Source organism: Castor canadensis, chromosome 8, assembly GCF_047511655.1.
Source record: "Castor canadensis chromosome 8, mCasCan1.hap1v2, whole genome shotgun sequence".
NCBI classification, from domain to species: Eukaryota; Metazoa; Chordata; class Mammalia; order Rodentia; family Castoridae; genus Castor; species Castor canadensis.
In genome coordinates this window covers 56895377-56913209 of record NC_133393.1, presented here as the reverse complement: position 1 = coordinate 56913209, position 17833 = coordinate 56895377, and the positions used below count along the sequence as shown (strand labels likewise).

Genomic DNA, 17833 nt, shown 5'->3' with positions numbered 1-17833 from the left:
CAACACACTTCACTTACAGAAAGGTTCATCACTTAATTTACTTTGGAAACGCTGACAAGGCTTTGGGTTATAGCTAGCCCTTTCACCCAAATCATTATTTTATCACTGACTTGAGAATGAGCTCTAGAGGTTCATGTGTCATGGCGAACAATATGCTCACAGGAACTTATTCTTCTAATTAAGGCTGTATTCCAGAAGGAGGGAAAATGGCTCTGGGGTTTAAACCTATAACCTTGTGCATGCTAGGCAAGCATTCTACCACTGACCTATATCCTCAGTCCATTGAAAAAAATTATCAGCATATATTAATTGTAGAGAAGAATTTCATTGTGGTATTTCACAGATGCACAAAATGGTCTGATCAAATTCACCTCCCTCTAATACTCTTTCTTAAGCCTCCTTTTAAACAATTTTTAATGGATTTTTAAATGTGTGCATGAAATGAAGCACCTCAATCATATTCATCCCTGCTTTGTTCTCTTACCTCCTCCTGGTTTCCAAACAGTCCCCTCATCTTAACACTCATGTCATTTATTTTTTATTTATTTTTAGTTCTAGATTGCATGAGAGAGAGAACACGTGGTATTTATCTTTCTCAATTTGTATTATTCCATCCATATTCCTGCAAATAACATTTTGTTCTTCTTTATGGCTGAATAATATTCCATTGTCTACATATGCCATTTTTTCTTTATTCATTCAACTGTTGCTAGGCAGCTAGGCTGATTCCATTGCTTGGTTATTGTGACTAGTGCTGCAATAAACATGGCTGTGCAGATATCTGTGTTGTGTGCTTATCCTTTGGATATATGCCTAAGAGTGGTATAGTAGGTAGTTCTATTTTTAGGTTTTTACAGAGCCATCATATTGATCTCCATAGTGGCTGTACTATGTACAGCCCTACCCACAGTGTGTAAGGGTTCTTCCCTTTCCTTCATCTTTGCCAGCAATTTTTTTGCTTTGGGTTGGTGGTACTAGGGTTTGCTGGTTTGTGCTCAGGGCCTCACACTTGCTAGGCAGGTGCTCTACCACCTGAGTCATTCAGTCAGCCCTTTTTGTGTTGTTTACTTTCAAGACAGGGTCTCTTGGAACTATTTGCCCTGGGCTGACTTCGAAGCTTGATCCTCCTGATCTCTGCACAGGATTACAGTTGAGAGCCATCTGTGCCTGGCAATTGTTGTTATTTGTTTTCTTGATGACAGCTATTCTGACTGGGATGAGTTTTAACTTGCATTTCCTTTATCTCAGCTGCGTTTTTAAAATTTTATTTTTAGACAGAGTCTTACTAAGTTGCCCAGGAGCTTGGAAATTACTATGGAGCCTAGCTGGCCTTAAACTTTTGATTCTCCTATGTTGAGATTACAGATGAGTGCCGCCACACCTGGCTGCTTATTCTCTTTAAAATCCCTCCGTGAAATGGAATTAGCCATTGATATGGTATTCTCTGCCCTAGGACACTGCCTGACACTCTGCAAGGAGGTCCTTGACATGGGCGTCACTGTGTGAGCTCAAGAAGAGACTATACCAGAGAGGAGCAGTCAGATTCTGGTCATTTCAGAAGGAAAAATCACTCCTGGGGACCTCGCTCTGTTAACTTTCTTTTCCTTGCCTGAAAATTTTGGGTTAAATGAAATCAGTAACTACTTCATCTAGGCCTTATTAACAAAACACAAAATTATTAACTACATTTAAAAAAAAAACTGAGAATTTTAAAAAAGAAAGACCACAAACCTTAACAGGCTGGAGCAGCGCACCCCAATAGAGTGTTCTGTGGAAATGCTCTGTATTAACGAGGTCCATTTGGTTGCCACTAGACACACGAGGCTACTGAGCACTTGAAATGTGGCTGGTGTGACTAAGAATGTAAATTTTAAATTTAACTTAAATTAAATCAATTTAAATAGCCACGTGTGGCCAGTGGTTACCATACTGGAAAACAAAGCTAGAGAAGTCCTTTTATTTTTCAAAATATCTATTATCCATCCATCCATCTATCCATCCATTTGCCTATCTATTTAGCATTTGCTTGACAGGCACTCCACCACTTGAGTCATTTCACCTGCTTAGATAAATCCTTTTTTAAAAAAATAAATTGTGTCATGTCATGCCTCATCTCAAGGCCTTCCAATGGCTTCCATTTCATTCAGGATAAAGGCCAATGTCCTATAGGGCCCTGGCACTAAACATGCCTGCCCCCAATCTCATCGTGCATGCTCTCTCCCTCCCTCCCAGGGGTCTTCTGTGGCTCTATGGGAAGGACAAAATTTCATTTCCAGGCCTGGCCACTGGCCATTCTTTCCTCCTTGGAGTGCCCTCTCAGGTATCACATACTTCACTTTCTCACCTGCTTAACATCTTGACACCAATGTCACCTTGTCAATAAAGCCTATAAACATGCCACAGAACATTCTCCACTCCATTTGCTTAATTTTTCTCCAGATTAATGATCACCTACCCATATACCATATGAATTACATTTCTGTTAAGGTTTTGTGTACTGTTTGTTCCTCCATCTCCTCCAGATTAGAGGTTTGTCCATGGTGGGGTTTCTGTCTACTGTGTTTATTGATATATATCTCAAGCATCTGGAGCAGTGTTTGGAATTTTGTGCACATTACAAATATTTGTTGAGTGAATGAAAAACAAAGATAATGCTTATTTGATATTTATTTTAAAAAACATACTCCCTGATCATTAATCCTTATTTATTCAAATTTCTGGGTCTCCTGAGTTTTCTAAGACATATTTCAATAACCTTATAATAACAAACATCTGCTTAATTTACCTACAAAGTCCCAGATGAAGACATTCTTGTGAAAAATGCGGGCAGATTTGAATCCATGGTGGAAAACTTGCTCCAGTGCTGCCACCAGGCCATTTTCTCCACATAGCAGTACCGTGAGACTTCCTCTCTGTGAAGCATAACACACAGTGCAAGGAAAATCTGCTGTCTCTATGCTTAAGAAAAACACTAAAGAAACAAGTGCAGAGGGTAGCATGTTTTTGCAGCTATTAGAAAGCTTACAAATGAAAATTAAGGCACCCATATTGCCTTATGTATCACATACAAAAGTCACACTATACTTTTTATAGCCCATAATACCTCTTTTTCAGGTTTGTGAAAATGTTTCACAATATTGTTCACAGCTTCTCCAATTCCTTCTTGGATCTGTCCAGCATTGGGTTCTGTAAAATAATGAATAGTGGCTGCATTCTCACGAGAAAAAAATAAAGTATTATCGGGTAGTAATGATGCCCATTCTGGAGCAGGCTGGCTCTGCCAGGGGCTCCATGAAACTTGCCTCTGGATAGTCTGACCAAGAGGGAGGCATTTTGGCATAAGGGGAAAGAATCCAAAAGATCCGTAGATTCAAATATATCAGCCTTACCACCTGCAACCCCTAATCTAAGCCAAGTGCTTGATTTCCTGACTTTTTTCAACTGAAACAGGGAAAGCACGCACCTGACTGGGAAAAATCACCTGGCATGGTGCCTGTCATAAAGTGCTAATGAGTCTCCAGATCTGAGGAGCCAGATGGGGAAGACCCCATCATCATTCTTCAGATGTTCCATATGTCTGAGCCCCTGAGTAGGCTTAGGCCAAGGCTTCTGAGGCTCAGAATGGTCTCAGTGTGAAGTTTTGCTGTTGTGTCCAAAGAGAGGATGCCAGGTACTATGTGGCATTCCAGCCCAAAGCTCAGGACTCCTTTCCTTTTTTGGCTAGTCAGTCTGTGTCCGTTCATTCTCTCAGCCAGTATCTACTCATGTAAGGCCACTTTCTAGAAGGAGAGCCTGCTGGGTTGCTTGAATAGAATAGGATCTAAACTGTATCAGCTCACCAACATTTAAAAGAAATAATAGTAAGCAAATTTCATCTAGAGTCAGAAGTAGTTAACAAGAAAAATGTGTTTTGGTGTTTTCTTGTGGTGAATAACTATTAGACCTAATTCCTTACCGTCTTATAAAGGAAAAAATCTATACATTATACTGTTTAAGATTCTCGGAGTTCATATTGCTGGAGGATTTCTTTTTCTTTTTCAGTGCTGGGGGACAGAACCCAGGGCTTCAGGCATGCTAGGCACAGCCATATCCCCAGCCCCTACTGGAGGATTTTTTACATAAAACAGTCTTTTAGGTAAAATTTGAACAAGGTTTTTCTAAAAACCCAAAACAAAACAAACAAACAAACAAAACAAAAAAACCCGATGTGTAAGATTTGTTCAAATGAAAATGTTTATGATTGAAGACTGATAAATGGCTTGTATAGCTTTTACTTCTGACCCTAGATGAAATGTGGATACCATTTTTTTTTTTTAAACCATTCTTGTGGTGTTTGGTGGGCCAATGCAGTTTAGGTCCTATTCAGGCAGCCTATCAGAAGTTCCTTAACCTAGCAGTTATTTATTTATTTTTTAAGTTTTACCCTGCTCTGAATATTTTTTCCTTGAAACATCAGGTCTACTTTAAAAAGCTTTTATTCATTCCAAAACAGCCTACACCAATCAGTAGTATTTTGAAATGTACTGAAAACTTTTAGTTCTCTGAATGTCACCTTGCACATATTGTGAAAAACTACTTCTTCTCTGAGTTGTGGGTTATTTAAACTTTACTCTTTATTGTGTAAGGAAAGAAAGAAAATCTGAGCAAAAATGGGGGATGATGGCTTCCTTTCAGCATACCCCATAAGATTGGGAAACTGCAATAATTTGGATGGAAGTACAATCTACTTTTTAAATAAATAAATTTTCTTTTGGGAGCTGGGGGTCAAACCAACAGAGCCCTGCTAAGCATGAGCTCTATCACTGAGCTACACCCCTACTTCTTTCCGTCCCCTTTTAAATTCTCTTTGCCCAAAATGAAAAACAAACAAACAAAAAATTAAATAAAGTCTCTTGTTCCAAATTAATTTTCTATTTGAATCTCCTCACTGTAACACAATGCAATCACTTCTATGATATGGTAACATGACGCCTGCAACATCTGAGGCACACTAAAATAAAATCAACTACTCACTGGCAGTTTTCCCAGTCAGTGAAGTGATGCTCAGTCTCCGAGCTGTGGTGGGTGACTTCTGCTGAGGGGGCGTCCGACACTGCTTGACCAGGTCCTCATCTGAGGCAGAAGTTATCAGCTCTCCAATGAGAATTCTCTCCAGGCTCCCATCATCAATGCCTTTCCCCAGCCACCGCCCACATGGGAATCTAATAGGGTAGGAAAAAACTGAGTCATCAATTTTTTTCGTGGTATTGGGGTTGAACTCAGAGCTTCATACTTGTTAGGGAGGCACTCTACCACTTGAACCATGCCTCCAGCCCTTCTAATTTTAGTTAGAGGCTTAAAATTGGTACCACGGTGAAACCATCATTAGATTATTTAATTACAAAAATTCTCAAAAATATAGAAAAGAAAAGTATATTAGACACCATATTTTTATCACAGAATTAATGTTTTGTTGTGTGCTTCATTTGGTGGTTGTTTTTGAAGTATTTTACATGAAATTATGACATTAGGACATTTCATTCCATGAAACACTCCAGCATGAACCTCTGAAGAATAAGAACATTTTTCTACATAGCCAGAAATTATCACCCCCAAATTAAAATATTTAAAAATTTCTTATACCTAGTCTATATTATAATTCTCTGGTTAGTTTTGGACAGAATATTTTCAAACCAGAAATTTAAAGTGGGAGTTAAATCACAGGAGAAGAGCATGTTCACATGGGGAAGGGTTTACAGTGACTGGTAGGATCCAAAAGATCTTTTCCCTGTATCAAATTTATTTATGCGGTACTGGGGTTTGAACTTAGGGCCGACACCTGGAGCCACTCCACCAGACCTCTGAGCCAGGGTCTCCTGAACTATTTGCCTGGGCTGACTTTGAACCTTGATTCTCCTGATCTCTGCCTCCTAAACAGCTAGGATTACAGGCGTGAGCCACCAGTGCCCGGCTCACAATTACTTTAAGCCTGCTTTTTGTGTGGTTGTTTTTTGGTTTTGGGACAGGGTCTTGCCCAGGTTGGCATCTAACTCATAGTCTCCCTGTCTCAACCTCCTGAATGCTGGGATTACAGGCATATAATACCATGCCCAGCTTCTTAAATTTCTTTTCTCTCTCCTTTTGTTCATAGTTATGCCAATCTTTTTCAGCACTTGTGGGCTAATTAGTACCAAATACAACATCTTTTTTTCAAGAATTTTTGGAGACTTCGTATTACATAAACAAAACAATATACTCCAAACAAGTAAAGTTCAGAAGGCAATGGAGTGCTGGGGGCATAGCTCAAGTGGCAGACCACTTGCTAGTGTGAGACCCTGAATTCAAACCTCAGTACTGCCAAAAACCAAAGCAAAACAAAAAGAAAAAAGGATGGCAGTAGAAGGCTTTAGAAGAAAACAATTTAAAACCTTTTGTTATCTACACAGCTTCAGAACAGAGAACTCTGCTCCTATGGCTATTTACTTACCTGTATGTATGTCCTGTGATTTCATTTCTGACCATGACACAATCCACTAGCCATTTGGCTAACAGTCCAGAGTTATCATGACCAATCTGAACAGTGGTGAGCTTCCCCAAGTTCTGACACTGAAGAGATAGGATCACAGGTTATTCAGGACCTGATCTTGTCCTGATCCCCTCAAGTTTAGTGGTGGAACTTCGGTTCCATCTACAAAATGCAGAGATCTACCCTGCATAATGGGCTAAGCTATGTCCTAGAGAAATGCATCCACATGTATTTCTTGCCCTCAGGGAGCCCTCACACAGTGGGACAGGAGACATATGGACATTTACTACCTAACAAGGTGGACTACACAAGAGCTAGACTAGAAATGTAAACAAGTGCTAGAAGAATGCTGCAGAAGGAATAGTTACTTCTATTTGGGGAACCCAGAAACATTACTGAGACAGTGATTTGTGATTTCTGCCTTGAAGGATGAGAAGAATTTTGATAAGTGGGAAAAGGTGCTATTCAGATTGACTTACATAGAGGATATCAAAACAACTATAGACTAAAAAAAAAAAATCACAAACATTGGTATTTTCCTATTTTTAATAAGGGGAAGATGAAGCTCAGTGGTAAAGCTCTTGTGTAGTATATGCAAGGCCCTGGGTTTGATTCCCAGCACTGAAAAATAAAAAAAAAAAAAGAAAATATTAAGGTAGAAATGACATGAAACTTCATTCTCTAGAAGTCTGTGAAGCTATTTATAAAAAATGGCATACAACAGTCTCCCCTTTCTACAGGAGTTACACATTCTAATATCCCCAGTGGGTGCATGAAACTGACATAGTACCAAACCTTACATATATTACTTTTTTTCCTGTATGCTTTGCCACACTGCTATATAGTACCAAAGTTAATCTGTCCTTCCATATTTTATGCCCTAGTGCCTCCTTTGCTTCATTACTCTTGTGCTTTCTGACTATCATTAAGCAAAATAAGGGTTACACACGTATAAGCAACTGCAGTACCTCAATAGTTGATCTGATAAATGCTTATTCACTAATGGGTAGGTAGTATATACTGTATGGATATGGGATGATTCACTTCCTAGGCAAGAAAGCATAAGATCTTCTCCTGCTACTCAGAATGGTACACAGTTTAAAACTTATGAACTGTGGGCTGGGTTGTAGCTCAATGCTGTTTTTTTTTTTTTTTATTATTATTCATATGTGCATACAAGGCTTGGGTCATTTCTCCCCCCTGCCCCCATCCCCTCCCTTACCACCCACTCCGCTCCCTCCTTCTCCCCTCTACCCCCTCAATACCCAGCAGAAACTATTTTGCCCTTATTTCTAATTTTGTTGTAGAGAGAGTATAAGCCATAATAGGAAGGAACAAGGGTTTTTGCTGGTTGAGATAAGGATAGCTATACAGGGAGTTGACTCACATTAATTTCCTGTGCGTGTGTGTTATCTTCTAGGTTAATTCTTTTTGATCTCACCTTTTCTCTAGTTCCTGGTCCCCTTTTCCTATTGGCCTCAGTTGCTTTTAAAGTATCTGCTTTAGTTTCTCTGCGTTAAGGGCAACAAATGCAAACTAATTTTTTAGGTGTCTTACCTATCCTCACACCTCCCTTGTGTGCTCTCGCTTTTATCATGTGCTCAAAGTCCAATCCCATTGTTGTGTTTGCCCTTGATCTAATGTCCACATATGAGGGAGAACATACATTTTTGGTCTTTTGGGCCAGGCTAACCTCACTCAGAATGATGTTCTCCAATACCATCCATTTACCAGTGAATGGTAACATTTTGTTCTTCTTCATGGCTGCATAAAATTCCATTGTGTATAGATACCACATTTTCTTAATCCATTCGTCAGTGGTGGGGCATCTTGGCTGTTTCCATAACTTGGCTATGGTATGGTAAATAGTGTCGCAATAAACATGGGTGTGCAGGTGCCTCTGGAGTAACCTGTGTCACAGTCTTTTGGGTATATCCCTAAGAGTGGTATTGCTGGATCAAATGGTAGATCTATGTCTAGCTTTTTAAGTAGCCTCCAAATTTTTTTCCAGAGTGGTTGCACTAGTTTACATTCCCACCAACAGCGTAAGAGAGTTCCTTTTTCCCCCGCATCCTTGCCAACACCTGTTGTTCATGGTGTTGCTCATGATGGCTATTCTAACAGGGGTGAGGTGGAATCTTAGCGTGGTTTTAATTTGTATTTCCTTTATTGCTAGAGATGGTGAGCATTTTTTCATGTGTTTTTTGGCCATTTGAATTTCTTCTTTTGAGAAAGTTCTGTTTAGTTCACATGCCCATTTCTTTATTGGTTCATTAGTTTTGGGAGAATTTAGTTTTATAAGTTCCCTATATATTCTGGTTATCAGTCCTTTGTCTGATGTATAGCTGGCAAATATTTTCTCCCACTCTGTGGGTGTTCTCTTCAGTTTAGAGACCATTTCTTTTGATGAACAGAAGCTTTTTAGCTTTATGAGGTCCCATTTATGTATGCTATCTCTTAGTTGCTGTGCTGCTGGGGTTTCGTTGAGAAAGTTCTTACCTATACCTACTAACTCCAGAGTATTTCCTACTCTTTCTTGTATCAACTTTAGAGTTTGTGGTCTGATATTAAGATCCTTGATCCATTTTGAGTTAATCTTGGTGTAGGGTGATATACATGGATCTAGTTTCAGTTTTTTGCAGACTGCTAACCAGTTTTCCCAGCAGTTTTTGTTGAAGAGGCTGCTATTTCTCCATCGTATATTTTTAGCTCCTTTGTCAAAGACAAGTTGGTTATAGTTGTGTGGCTTCATATCTGGGTCCTCTATTCTGTTCCACTGGTTTTCATGTCTGTTTTTGTGCCAGTACCATGCTGTTTTTATTGTTATTGCTTTGTAATATAGTTTGAAGTCAGGTCTTGTGATACCTCCTGCATTGTTCTTTTGACTGAGTATTGCCTTGGCTATTCGTGGCTTCCTGTGTTTCCATATAAATTTCACAGTAGATTTTTCAATCTCTTTAATGAATGTCATTGGAATTTTGATGGGAATTGCATTAAACATGTAGATTACTTTAGGGAGTATCGACATTTTTACTATGTTGATTCTACCAATCCATGAGCATGGGAGATCTCTCCACTTTCTATAGTCTTCCTCAATCTCTTTCTTCAGAAGTGTATAGTTTTCCTTGTAGAGGTCTTTCACATCTTTTGTTAGGTTTACACCTAGGTATTTGATTTTTTTTGAGGCTATTGTAAATGGAATTGTTTTCATACATTCTTTTTCAGTTTGCTCATTGTTAGTGTATAGAAATGCTAATGATTTTTCTATGTTGATTTTATATCCTGCTACCTTGCTATAGCTATTGATGATGTCTAGAAGCTTCTGAGTAGAGTTTTTTGGGCCTTTAAGGTATAGGATCATGTCGTCTGCAAATAGGGATATTTTGACAGTTTCTTTACCTATTTGTATTCCTTTTATTCCTTCTTCTTGCCTAACTGCTCTGGCTAGGAATTCCAGAACTATGTTGAATAGGAGTGGAGATAGTGGGCATCCTTGTCTGGTTCCTGATTTTAGAGGGAATGGTTTCAGTTTTTCTCCGTTAAGTATAATGCTGGCTGTAGGTTTGTCATATATAGCTTTTATAATGTTGAGGTACTTTCCTTCTATTCCTAGTTTTCTTAGAGCTTTTATCATGAAATGACGTTGGATCTTATCAAAGGCTTTTTCTGCATCTATTGAGATGATCAAGTGGTTTTTGTCTTTGCTTCTATTAATGTGGTTTATTACGTTTATTGATTTTCATATGTTGAACCACCCCTGCATCCCTGGGATGAAGCCTACTTGGTCGTGGTGAATAATCTTTTTGATGTGTTGTTGAATTCGGTTTGCCATTATTTTGTTGAGGTTTTTTGTATCAATGTTCATTAAGGAGATTGGCCTATAGTTCTCCTTTTTGGAGGTGTCTTTGCCTGGTTTTGGGATAAATGTAATACTGGCTTCATAAAATGTGTTTGGCAGTTTTCCTTCCCTTTCTATTTCGTGGAACAGTTTATGTAGCTCAATGTTAGAACACTTGCCTGTCATGTTGGAGGCCTTGAGTTTGGTTGAGGAACAGTGAAAACCAAAAAGCCCAAGAAAACAAAAGAACTTCCTCCCAACTTATAAACTGCTTATCTCTAGAGTTTTCCACTTAATATTTTTGGGCCACAGTTGACCATAAATAATAGAAACTGTAAAAAGTATAACTATGAATGTGGGGATACTACTGTAATAGGAAAAAAAAAGGGCCCTTTGTGGACAAGCACAAAATAAAGCAATGGTATTAGGAATTGTAAAAATAATGCTAATTAAGTTCTGTTAGACAGAAACATCAGAGTTGGGATATTTCTTTATATCTCAGAGAGAAGGCATTATAGTGACCCAGATGAGGGGGGAAGGCATTATTAATTTACTCACACAGAAGAAATGGAAAAAAGTAGGCTGATGTGTGTTAAGTGTTTGGAAATAGCAAGATAGTATTTATAACATAGTTTATGTTGTATAATTGATAGGCAAAGAAAAAAATCAAGGGTTTTACTCTTCCATACATAGAAGGCTGTGAGTCCACTATGCAAATAAAATTAAAATGAGTTCTTGGGGGAGTACTGTCACTCGTAAGTGCTATTCCTAGACCCCAAGGAACAGGAGAAGAGGACATTCTATTAGTGCCACTTCCCTCTGGAAGTATGAACAGATTTTCTTCCTGCATGTGAGGATCAAGACACATTGGAAAGCATTTATTCCAATGTTATTTGCTTGTGTCAGGTACTAGGAACCATGGAACAGGACCTGGTAAAGCCATTACAAGTAGAAAAATAGAACTTAATTAAAATAATGATAAAAATATTAAGACAAATTAGTATCATCAGCTGCTTGAGCAAATATTAAGCATGTAACCACAGAAAGGATCCCACATGCTTACATGTTTCCTTACTTTATTTAATTCAAGGAGAAATGAAAAATCACTCTGTAGAACTGAATATGGTACTTTCTGTTAAGAAATATATTAGATGACCCACCTCAAAAGTCATCTCCAGGAGGTTTTTGGGAATCTGCATTACTCCTGTGTCTCCCAGTTCTCCCGATACACAGATCCAAGGATTTGATGTGATGATTGCATTGCTCAGCTTTTTAATTGGGATGATCACTGACCTGTATGGAATCACTGAAAGAAGAATGTGGACATTAATGAAAAATTACAATTCTCCTTTAATTATGTATGTGTATAACTATCTATAAAACAGCTGGTTTTCAGGGGTAGTTTGCTTTTATAATCCATCTTTTTAAGATATACTCATACAAAGAGATGAGATCATATATTCTTCCAATCTAGAAACATGAAGCCCAGGTTGTAAACCATAAGCCCTGATACTTGTGGAGGTTTTCATGACATATACATGTATGAGTGGCATTTGTATCACCATTAGGTTTATAAAAAACCTCAAGAGCCAGGCGCTGGTGGCTCACACCTGTAATCCTAGCTACTCAGGAGGCAACGATCAGGAGCATTGCAGTTTGAAGCTGACCTGGGCAAATAGTTCTGCAAGACCCTATCTCGAAAAACAAACCCTTCACAAAAAAGGATTGGTGGAGTGGCTCAAGGTGAAGGCCCTAGGTTCAAACCCCAGTACCACAAAAAACCACCTCAAGAAAACAACATGTAGATATGAACATCGTGCTATGTAGAGTTTTCAGTGCTTCACTTTTTTTGGTCGTATGGGCGTTTGAACTCAGGGCCTCACACTTGCAGGGTAGGCTCACTGCTTAATTTTTTAAAAATTAATCTTGTAAGAAAATTGAGTATAAATGAATACAGTTACTGAGAGAGCTTCATATGAAAAGAGGGGGTAGATGACATCCTTGGTTAGTCTCCCACTACTGCTGATTTTCTCAGGGAATGCTAGAAAGCACTGATCTTTAAGAACTTTCCATCCCTGTTATCAGCACAATATGCAAAGCCAAGAATAATAAACAATGGCACCTCCACTGTGAACATACCACCATAAATTCTACAAAGCTACAACTTGGAAAGTCTTTTTTTTTTTTTTTTTGAGATGGGGTCTTGATATGTCACTGAGGCTGTCCTTCAACTTGCAGTTCTTCTGCCTCCCTCTTCTGAATGCTGAAATTACAGCATATGCCACCATGTCTGGCAATTTGGAAAGGTATTAAGGTGACTCACATGCAAGAAGAATCTGGGGAAAGTCAAGATGTGGAAGATTATCTGTGAAGTTTTTTCTTCTGAAGGTTATTCTAAAGACCTGCCACTAGATGTCACCATCCTATCACAGGTCTTGGCTCAAATGTGGAAGTACAATAAAGTAACATATTACATGTTGACATGTACTTTTTTTTTTTTAATGAAAATGGCTCAAATACAGTAGCACATTTTTTGCTCATCAGAAGCATCTCTGTGTGTGTGTGTATATATACACATACATACACACATACATATGCAGGGTAGAATCAATGTTTTTTATTGGCGTCCTTGGAATTTCTACTGATTCAGACACAAGAGGGAAGTGTTGTGAGAAGCTGTCCTTGAAAGGTCTTACACATAGGATGAAAACCATTTATGGACAAGGTGCCCAGACATAGCCTCACAATATGAGCTCACAGTGAACTCTCAGATGAGGAAAATGAATGGGATAAATGGTTCATCTCCCTAATTTTACACAAATGACTTTCTTTATTTGAGTGAATAACCTTTCTGTTCTTTTACTTTGGCTGAAGGAAAGGAAAATGTCAGAGAAAAGGCCAATGCCATACTTTAACGGCTTAGTAAATATTAGAATCAAATGACTGTTGAAACTGAAAGTAGAAGAGGTTAGTTTAAGACTATTTTAGGTGCCAGAGGCTTCTTTCATTTCTTGCATTGATAGAATTAGAAAAGCTGCAGAAAAGGCCTGTTTGAGGTCAGCAGTTCTGAGCTGCAAAGGGCCACAGGGGCACAACAGTGATTTCACAGTTCAAGTATAAAAAAGCAGTATTATTAAACCCAGAATACTTCTTCCATGAAGTATCTCAATTCCTTGAACTGAAAGGATTTTCAGATGAAGAGAAACCTCCAGATACTAGGATCTTAGGAATCTTAAATAACCTAAATGACCTTTCTTCTCTTTTTTAAACTGTATATAACATCTTAGATTTTTTTTTTTTTTGAGACAGGGTCTCGCTATATAGCCAAAGCTGGTCTTGAACTTGTGATCCTCCTGCCTCAGTCTCCCAGGTGCTGGGATTACAGATGTGTATACCATGCCCAATTTACTCTACCACTGAGCCACACTCCTGCTCCCAACATCTTGGATTCTTATAGCCGTAGTAACTTAATAAACTAATAGTAGCTTTATAGATATTATAGGTTGGCCCTATTAATAGCTATTCCAACAACTCTTTTCTTTATGTCTCTATCAGAGACAAACCTTCATAATTCTGGCCAGTGAAATGTTAGTGGTACTTGTCATGGCTTTTAGAAAATGATGCCTTTCTAGCACAGATCCTGCAGATTTATGTGTTTCAGATAAGATACTAGAATATATATTTAATAAAACATTCCTTGCCACATCCATCTGAGGTAACATTTCCTATCACAGAAAGGTTTTGTAGAAAGCAGACTCTGATCAGAGAGGAGCACACACAATGCTCCTGGGATCCTCCTCTGGGGAGGAAAGCCAGTTTGATTGGAGGAGATGTTAAGCTGTGCGTCCCAGTGAGGCCCTCAGCTGCATGGTGAAGTGTGGGACAGCCCTTTTAATGAGTAGGAAAGATGTAGCAGGAGGGATGCAGGCTGGCCCTGGCAGGGGTTGGGGCCAGACCAGGAAGGCACTCCGATAGGCTGGCATGTCCAGCAGCACTCCCTGCAGCCAAAGTACCATTCATCCCTAAATGATGATCTGGGGGTCCAGCACAGTGTCCCCTTCACTATACTGGCAGGAGCACTTTTATCCATTAGTCACCTGAGAAACTCTTAACACTCAGTTCTCCAGACTTACTGATAGTGGTAAACACACTGGTGAAGCAGAAATAGTCCACAGCATTGAGGGAAAGAAGATGATAAAGAAACTGCTCTCTTTCCTCTTCACAACGCAGAAAAGCATAGCGCTTATACAGCTTCCTAAAAAGGTAAGATAAGCACAAAACAATAGTATTACAGCTTTCATTGTGTCTTGATTAAAATTAAACTACTCCAACAATGGGAAGAAACTTTAATCTTTTTTTTTTTCCATTTTTCTTTTATTATTCATATGTGCATACAAGGCTTGGGTCATTTCTCCCCCCTGCCCCCACCCCCTCCCTTACCACCCACTCCACCCCCTCCCGCTCCCCCCCTCTCAATACTCAGCAGAAACTATTTTGCCCTTATCTCTAATTTTGTTGTAGAGAGAGTATAAGCAATAATAGGAAGGAACAAGGGGTTTTGCTGGTTGAGATAAGGATAGCTATACAGGGCATTGACTCACATTGATTTCCTGTGCGTGGGTGTTACCTTCTAGGTTAATTCTTTTTGATCTAACCTTTTCTCTAGTTCCTGGTCCCCTTTTCCTATTGGCCTCAGTTGCTTTAAGGTATCTGCTTTAGTTTCTCTGCATTAAGGGCAACAAATGCTAGCTAGTTTTTTAGGTGTCTTACCTATCCTCACCCCTCCCTTGTGTGCTCTCGCTTTTATCATGTGCTCATAGTCCAATCCCCTTGTTGTGTTTGCCCTTGATCTAATGTCCACATATGAGGGAGAACATACGATTTTTGGTCTTTTGGGCCAGGCTAACCTCACTCAGAATGATGTTCTCCAGTTCCATCCATTTACCAGCGAATGATAACATTCGTTCTTCTTCATGGCTGCATAGAATTCCATTGTGTATAGATACCACATTTTCTTAATCCATTCGTCTGTGCTGGGGCATCTTGGCTGTTTCCATAACTTGGCTATTGTGAATAGTGCTGCAATAAACATGGATGTGCAGCTGCCTCTGGAGTAACAGTCTTTTGGGTATATCCCCAAGAGTGGTATTGCTGGATCAAATGGTAGATCGATGTCCAGCTTTTTAAGTAGCCTCCAAATTTTTTTCCAGAGTGGTTGTACTAGTCTACATTTCCACCAACAGTGTAAGAGGGTTCCTTTTTCCCCGCATCCTCGCCAACACCTGTTGTTGGTGGTGTTGCTGATGATGGCTATTCTAACAGGGGTGAGGCGGAATCTTAGCGTGGTTTTAATTTGCATTTCCTTTATTGCTAGAGATGGTGAGCATTTTTTCATGTGTTTTCTGGCCATTTGAATTTCTTCTTTTGAGAAAGTTCTGTTTAGTTCACATGCCCATTTCTTTATTGGTTCATTAGTTTTGGGAGAATTTAGTTTTTTAAGTTCCCTGTATATTCTGGTTATCAGTCCTTTGTCTGATGTATAATTGGCAAATATTTTCTCCCACTCTGTGGGTGTTCTCTTCAGTTTAGAGACCATTTCTTTTGATGAACAGAAGCTTTTTAGTTTTATGAGGTCCCAATTATCTATGCTATCTCTTAGTTGCTGTGCTGCTGGGGTTTCATTGAGAAAGTTCTTACCTATACCTACTAACTCCAGAGTATTTTCTACTCTTTCTTGTATCAACTTAAGAGTTTGTGGTCTGATATTAAGATCCTTGATCCATTTTGAGTTAATCTTGGTATAGGGTGATATACATGGATCTAGTTTCAGTTTTTTGCAGACTGCTAACCAGTTTTCCCAGCAGTTTTTGTTGAAGAGGCTGCTATTTCTCCATCGTATATTTTTAGCTCCTTTGTCAAAGATAAGTTGCTCATAGTTGTGTGGCTTCATATCTGGATCCTCTATTCTGTTCCACTGGTCTTCATGTCTGTTTTTGTGCCAGTACCATGCTGTTTTTATTGTTATTGCTTTGTAATATAGTTTGAAGTCAGGTCTTGTGATACCTCCTGCATTGTTCTTTTGACTGAGTATTGCCTTGGCTATTCGTGGCCTCTTGTGAGAAACTTTAATCTTGAAGGAACAGATAATTCACAAAAATGGACATATACACAGTTAATAAAAAGCTGTTTTTTTTTTCAGTACCAGAGTTTGAACTCAGAGCCTCACACTTGCTAGGTAGGCACTCTACCACTTGAGCCATTCCACCAGCCCTTTTTCGTGTTGGATATTTTTGAGATAGAGTCTCACAAACTATTTGCCTGGGCTAGCCTCAAACTACAATCCTCCTGATCTCTGCCTCTTGAGTAGCTAGGATTACAGGCATGGGGCACTGGCACCTGACTAACAAAAACATTTATACCTAACTAGTAAAGGGGAAAAACATGAGTTAGTTTTGCATGTCAAACTAATAAAGATATAAAAGTGACGATCAGTGCTGACCAAGGAGTTGGTGAGCCATCATTTTCACAGCTGGGGAGACTGAAAATTTCAGGAAAGCAATTTATTGCTAACAATTATTCTAAACCAATCATATTTCTTAACTAATTTTTCTTTTAGAATTCAGTCTTAAGATTACAATATGAAATGTGGAAAAGATTTACATACAAATATCCACTCAAATGTTGCTTGTCAAGTAAAAATATTTTGGGCTAAGGTCTAGCCCTGGTTTCAATCCCCAGCACTGCCACCCTCATCCCCCAAAAAAGTTTCATGCTACATTAAAATGCTGGAATACTGTGTGGACATTAAGAATAAAGTTTAGGAAGAGTTGTAACAATAGCACAGATACTACTACTAAAAAAATTAAGTCACTTTTATTAAGTACTTACACTTGGGTGCTTTTCCAAGTGTTTTATAGGTATTAATATATTTAATTCTATGACCATCTGAGGTAAGTCTATTAGTATCCTCATTTTGTAGATGGGGAATACAGAGAGGTCCATGGTCGTTTAAATCATAGTTCACAAAGGCAGCATTTGAATACAAGCATCCAGTTTAAACTGTGCAGTGAAATGTTCATGATGTAATGTTGAGCTAAAAAAGGATGGTGCAGAATTGCAAATATAATACAATCTTAACTAAGAAGATATGAATAGAAGAAAGTACAGAAGCAAATGAGATGAGCAGTGTTGATCTTCAGGTCACAGGATTTTAAATGATTATCATTTTCTTCTTTGTACTTTGGTGACAGTGAGCATGAACAACATAATGGGGAAAAAAAAGTTTTAAAGAACAAGGTCAGGTTCACAGAGGTATGTCACATTGCATTTTTTTATCAAGCTTACTTTTTGGAGATTAAGACTCATTTATTCTAAAATGTTCCAGGGTAATGATAAGTACAAATGCTACAAGAACCAGTAGGTTATCAAGATGGGATTATAATAGATCATCATATTTGAGATCTTGGTTAGATTCTCTGCATATCTCTACT

At 38.7% G+C, this 17833-nt stretch overlaps 1 protein-coding gene across 6 annotated transcripts in view; it reads right to left on the bottom strand.

Annotated features, from left to right (window-relative positions):
- Dennd5b (DENN domain containing 5B) overlaps nt 1-17833 on the bottom strand; it is a 156547-nt gene that overhangs the window by 7128 nt on the left and 131586 nt on the right. For all 6 annotated transcript variants that reach the window (XM_074083011.1, XM_020178139.2, XM_020178137.2 and 3 more), the window contains 6 exons: nt 14477-14598; nt 11504-11649; nt 6467-6585; nt 5014-5201; nt 3104-3186; nt 2786-2912 (listed from right to left, as the gene is read on the bottom strand). In XM_074083011.1, the coding sequence (XP_073939112.1) occupies nt 2786-2912; nt 3104-3186; nt 5014-5201; nt 6467-6585; nt 11504-11649; nt 14477-14598 (785 nt within the window). The remainder of the gene's footprint in view (nt 1-2785; nt 2913-3103; nt 3187-5013; nt 5202-6466; nt 6586-11503; nt 11650-14476; nt 14599-17833) is intronic.